This window comes from Oncorhynchus clarkii, chromosome 12 (genome assembly GCF_045791955.1).
Source record: "Oncorhynchus clarkii lewisi isolate Uvic-CL-2024 chromosome 12, UVic_Ocla_1.0, whole genome shotgun sequence".
Taxonomy (NCBI): Eukaryota; Metazoa; Chordata; class Actinopteri; order Salmoniformes; family Salmonidae; genus Oncorhynchus; species Oncorhynchus clarkii.
This window is the reverse complement of record NC_092158.1, coordinates 65,254,123-65,260,361: the sequence shown is the minus strand read 5'-3', so window position 1 is coordinate 65,260,361 and position 6,239 is coordinate 65,254,123. Positions and strand designations below refer to the sequence as shown.

The following is a 6,239-nucleotide window of genomic DNA, read 5'->3' as shown; positions in this document are numbered from 1 at the left end:
CAGAGACGTCAGGAACCATTGTGGGCCACCAGAAACATTGTCGGAGGAGGGCTAGGGTACGACGGAACCTGGATGACAGGTCAGCCTGGAGGAATGAGCCCATTCTAGGACCCGGGACCACACTGAGTTAGAGACAAACAACTGATTAGCCAGGCCCCCTTCAGGTTCAGGCTGGGAACATTGTGCCTTGCGGACCAAGGTTTCAATGCCCCAATCCACTGAAGCTGCAAGGCCTGAGGTAGGGAGAATGATTTCAGCGACCGAGGGAGTGGCAGAGGAACTGTATAGGTGGGAGAGGGCGTCAGAATTCACATTTGTATACCCTGGGCGGTAGGAAATGGTGAAGTTCAATCTTGTAAACAATAAAGCCCACCAGGCCTGCCTGAATTTAAGGCGCTTGGCTGTATGGAGATATTCCACTTTTTATGGTCGGTCCAAACCAAGAATGGCTGTTCTGCTCCTTCCAGCCAGTGCCTCCACTCTTCCAGTTTCATCTTGACCACCAGGAGTTCTCGGTTGCCTACGTCGTAGGTCCTCTCTGCAGGATTGAGAAGATGGGACAGGAAGGCACAGACTTGGAGCTTTTGGTCCCGGGCAGATCGCTGGATCATCAACCTCTACCACAAATTGACGGATCCGGATGGGTGCTGTGGTGAACCGATGCTTCAGGTCCACGAAGGCTCTGTGAACTGTACTTTGGGAGAGGTGAGTGCAGAGAGGGGGCCCGCCAGCGTGCTGTAGCCCCGAATGGAATGGCGGGAGAAGTTAGCAAACCCCAGGAAACGTTGTAACTGCACCCTGGACGTAGGTTGAGGCCACTGTACCAGTGCTTTCACTTTTTCAGGATCCATTTGGACGTTTCCGTCAGCGATGACATATCCCAGAAAGGAGATTGTAGAGCGGTGGAACTAACACTTCTCGGCTTTCACGAACAATTGGTTCTCCAGGAGGCGCTGAAGGACTTTTCTGACATAAAGAACGTGTTCTTGGGCAGACTCGGGGAAAAAACGGGATCTTGTCAAGGTAGAAGAACACAACGGTTTAGCATGTCCCTGAGCACATCGTTCACCAGAGTCTGGAAGACAGCGGAGGCGTTGGTGAGTCCAAACGGCATGACCTGGTACTCATAATGTTCGCTGGCTGTGTTAAAAGCTGTCTTCCACTCATCTCCTTTGTGTATCCGAACCAGGCGGTTGGCATTCCGAAGGTCCAGTTTGGAAAAAATGTTGGCCCCCTGGAGAGGTTCGAAAGCCGAGGAGAGGAGTGGTAGGGGGTAACAATTCTTGATTGTTATATCATTCAGACCCTGGTAGTCAATGCATGGATGCAGGGTCTTGTCCTTCTTGTCCACCCTGCGCCGGCAGGAGGTGCAGACGGACGCATGCCTCCAGTAGCCAGAGAATCCTCAATGTACTGGTTTCTCCACAGCAGAATCACAAAAAAAGGTGAACGGGTGATGGAAGTTAGTCTCTCAAGCTGTCTCAAAAAAGTACTTGTACCCACTAAAGAAGAGGGTTTCTAAACTGGACAGGTGGCTGGCTATATAATGTCCCAACCCTCCACAGTACAGACAACAGTTAGAATTCAGCCTATGTGAGCATTCCCCAACCGATAATCTAGCTCTTCCCAGTTGCATGGGCTAAGGAGTATCCAAATCACCCGTCGCCGAGGGTTCTCTGGGAACCTCGGGTGTTTTCGGGTATCCTCGAAAATACAAACTTTGGGGATTTCCGCATTCCTTCAGATGGGCACCAGCATCAGCAGAGGAATGAATGTTCTCAAGACCCGACCTCCTCTCACACTGGTGTTCTCGTAGGCGCCCATCAATCCTAATTGCAAGGGCGATGAGGGAATCAATGTCCCGTGGTATTTCCCGAGCTGCGAGCTCATCCTTTATCCCCTCCGACATTCCTTGGCGGAAGGTGTCAAAAATTCCAGGAACTCTCAGTGGTCAATGTGCAAAAATCTACTGCATAGTCTTTCACACTACGAGAGTTCTGATGTACCTGCAGTAGTTTGAGCCACTTCCCTCCCAGGCACAGGAGAATCAAAAACCTTAACCTCTCTGGGATATGCCAAAAGCCAGGGAAAATGCAAAGCACCAAATTCAAATAAATTACTATAAAAATCAAACTTTCATTAAATCACACATGCAAGATAGCAAATTAAAGCTACACTTGTTGTGAATCCAGCCAACATGTCAGATATCAAAAAGGCTTTTCGGCGAAAGCAAACGATGCTATTATCTGAGGATAGCACCACAAAGAGAAACCATATTTCAACCCTGCAGGCGCGACACAAAACGCAGAAATAAAAATATAATTCATGCCTTACCTTTGACAAGCTTCTTTTGTTGGCACTCCAATATGTCCCTTAAACATCACAAATGGTCCTTTTGTTCGATTAATTCCGTTGATATATATCCAAAATGTCAATTTATTTGGCGCGTTTGATCCAGAAAAACACCAGTTCCAACTTGCTCAATGTGACTACAAAATATCTCAAAAGTTACCTGTAAACTTTGCCAAAACATTTCAAACTACTTTTGTGATACAACTTCAGGTATTTTTTTTACGTAAATAATCCATAAAATTGAAGACTGGATGATCTGTGTTCAATATAGGAAGAAAACAACCTGAAGCATGCTTTCTGGTCACACGCCTCTATCTAACAGTACACTTCAAGTGACCCTCGTTCAAGATGGCCGTACTTCTTCATTACACAAAGGAATAACCTCAACCAATTTCTAAAGACTGTTGACATCCAGTGGAAGCGATAGGAACTGCAAGAAGGTCCCTTAGAAATCTGGATTCCCAATGAAATCCCATTGAAAAGATAGGCTGGAAGCAACAAAATGGAGTCATGGTCAGCTTTTCCGAAAGGAAGGCGGGGGAAGGCCTTATAGGCATCGCGGAAGTTAGAAGAACAATGATCCAGGGTTTTACCAGCCCTGGTAGCACAATCGATATGCTGATAGAATTTAGGGAGTCTTGTTTTCAGATTAGCCTTGTTAAAATCCCCAGCTACAACGAATGCAGACTCAGGATATGTGGTTTCCAGTTTACATAGTCAAATAAAGTTTGTTCAGGGCCATCGATGTGTCTGCTTGGGGGGGAATACATGTGGCTGTGATTATAACCGAAGAGAATTCTCTTGGTAGATAATGCGGTCGACATTTGATTGTGAGGAACTCTAAGTCAGGTGAACAGAAGGACTTGAGTTCCTGTATGTTGTTATGATCACACCACGTCTCGTTAATCATAAGTCATACCCCCCCACCCCTCTTCTTACCAGTAAGATGCTTGTTTCTGTCGGCGCGATGCGTGAAGAAACCAGCTGGCTGACTCCGATAGCATGTCTCGTGTGAGCCATGTTTCCGTGAAGCAAAGAACGATAGTCTCTGATGCCTCTCTGGAATGCTACCCTTGCTCGCATTTCATCAACCTTGTTGTCAAGAGACTGGACATTGGTGAGTAGTATGCTCGGGAGCGGTGCGCGATGTGCCCGTCCCCGGAGCCTGACCAGAATACTGCTTCGTCTGCCATTTTTACAGCGTCGTTGTTTTGGTTCGGATTTTGGTTGGGATTCAATCCATTGACCTGGGTGGTGGGCAAAACACAGGATCCGCTTTGGGAAAGTCGTATTCCTGGTCGTAATGATGGTGAATTGACTTTGCTCTTATATCCAGTAGTTCCTCTCGACTGTATGTAATAAAACCTAAGATTACCTGGCGTACCAATGTAAGAAATAACACGCAAAAAAAACTAAATGTTGCATAGTTTCCTAGGAACGCGAAGCGAGGCGTGACAGAAAAATGTGGTATAACCTAAAAGGCTGTTACCATAAAAAATATAGACCTACACATACTAGATTGATGACCATCTATGTAAAAAGTAGACGCGTTGGACATTGAAGTCTTCACGTTTACTTCTTGTCTAACCAAAGTAAAAAATGTACCATGAATAAGTAAAAGTTGTACAAATGACTACTGTATATGGTAAAAGTTGTTATACTTTGAAACAAATACAATACAGAGAACTTTGTACAGTAGATGCCATATTTTTATTGTACAAATTAAACAGTGACATCCTGCAATCGAACTGACAAAATTATGTTAATACTAAAACCGAACTGCACTTAGAAAAACCCCTTGACATTTCGTGAGCCTACATCTCATAACAAGGTCACACCAAGGCAACTACAACTCCATGAAAGTTACATTTTCCTTACATTTTCATGGTGCATTAGAGAGCAAGTTTCATTATTTTAAAAGTCCCTTAGAAAATGTCTGGCAGTGGCAACATCTACAAGACAATGTTGCCAGGCTGCAATCCCCTAAGTAGGAGCATACAACTCAACCATAGTCCAATTCTAACCCGAATACCTCAAACATTCCATCCTTCTAATCTTTATTAAGGAATTAATATCACATAGTTTGTAACACCTTTATTGGACATCTTGAATATAAACATAGGCATACTGTATTCATGAACTCTTTCACAATGACACATTCATCCAACTCAGCAAAAATCTTCAGTCAAAATCAGTAAAACCCTCCATATTTTGTGCAATCTGTAGCTTCCTTTGTGGGTCATAGTGTCCCCTCCCTGCTCATTCAACAGTAATTGTCTTAGTGCTCATTTCTACCCTTCTCTCCACATCACACTTGCTTCCCCTTGCCCTCAGAGATGACATGCTCCGGGGCAGCCCTTTTGAACCATTCATACCATGACCCGTCATACACAGACACTGACCCTGAATGTCCCAGCAGGTGAGCAGCCAGAACCACGTGGCATGCAGTGACCCCTGACCCACAGGTTACCCAGAAAGGTTTCTCCAAGTCCACCCCTGCCTCTCGGAACATTTTTGCCAGCACTTCAAGCTCCAACTCCTTGCCTGAGGCATCCATGAACTTGGCAAAAGGCATGTTGATAGTACCAGGAATGTGGCCAGGCTCAATGTCTGTGTGTGAGAGAACAAAATAAAATGATAAGGAGAGCGGTAAAGAGAGGGGGATAGAGAAAGAGGGAAGATGAGATTTTATTAAAAAAATAATTGGGACAAAATATGTCTTGACATTTAAAAAATCATATTAGCAAAAATGTATAATACCATCAAATGTAATCAATTCTAGGAGGACAAAATAAATCTTTGCTTATGCTCCCACTGACCATCTCTTAGTTCTGGTTCAGTTCCCCGGAACATGCCGGCGGGTCTTGTGTCAATAACTTGCACCTGTTTGGTCTCGATGTTTTTCAGCACATCATCATATGACTTGACCCATGATTGATTGGCGGTCGCCTTGAAGTCCGCACGTCCTGGAATGGTGTATTCTGCAGTGACAGGATGCCCCTCGGCCAGCCAATTCTTCATTCCCCCGTCCAGGACCGATACGGAATTGTGCCCAAATAATCGGAACATCCACCACACTCGGGGTGCGCTGAATGACCCAAAATCGCTGGTATCGTACACTACTACATGTGTATTGTTTCCTATACCTAAACCCCCCACATACTCTGCAAAGTAGTTTGCAGTTGGGAGCATATGGTCCAACGAGGAAGTTTTGTCAGAGCATTTGTCAATATCAAAGAACGAAGTTCCAGGTATGTGCTGTTGGTTAAATTCTGCATTTGCATCGCGTTTTAATATCGGTATATGCCAGGATGTATCCAGAATTCGAAGATTCGGTCCAATAAGGTTGCTCTTTAACATATCTGCAAGCCATTTGGCTGAAACAAACTCCTGGATTTGCACCGCCATGATTGTCCTTGTCTTGAACTTTGAATCAAGGTTGCCATGTCTTCAACAAAATTCTAATCCAAAACCCACTCAAAAATCCTGAAAAGTAGTCCCTTTTTCTTTTGTGCAGGAAGAGGGGAGTTGCAACATTTAGCCAATAAACCCCTTTTTTCCACAACTTTACTGAGCGAATTAAGAAGGAATCTTGATTTAACGTCTAACAACTTTAGAATCAAAATTCGGTTTTCCATCAAAATAATAATTATTGCAAGCTAATGTGACTAATAAAGGAAATGGAATATGTCACAAGAGAAAATATAATTTGCCCTTTTTACACTTTTGACTGTTACTACAGTACCAGTCAAAAGATTGGGCACACCTACTCATATCAGGGTTTTTCTTCATTTTTACTATTTTCTACATTGTAGAATAATAGTGAAGACATCAAAACTATGATGTAACACATATGGAATCATGTGTCGTAACCAAAAAAGTGTGAA

General features: G+C 44.1%; 1 protein-coding gene across 1 annotated transcript; it reads right to left on the bottom strand.

The window, feature by feature from the left end:
• Window positions 1-4,039: 4,039 nt before the first annotated feature.
• On the bottom strand, window positions 4,040-5,776 carry LOC139421056 (3-mercaptopyruvate sulfurtransferase-like). Its single transcript, XM_071171554.1, has 2 exons — window positions 5,172-5,776; window positions 4,040-4,962 (listed from the first exon to the last, which is right to left on the bottom strand). The coding sequence occupies exons 1-2, from the start codon at window positions 5,758-5,760 to the stop codon at window positions 4,661-4,663; spliced, it is 891 nt and encodes a 296-aa protein (XP_071027655.1). The 5' UTR covers window positions 5,761-5,776; the 3' UTR covers window positions 4,040-4,660.
• Window positions 5,777-6,239: the final 463 nt, after the last annotated feature.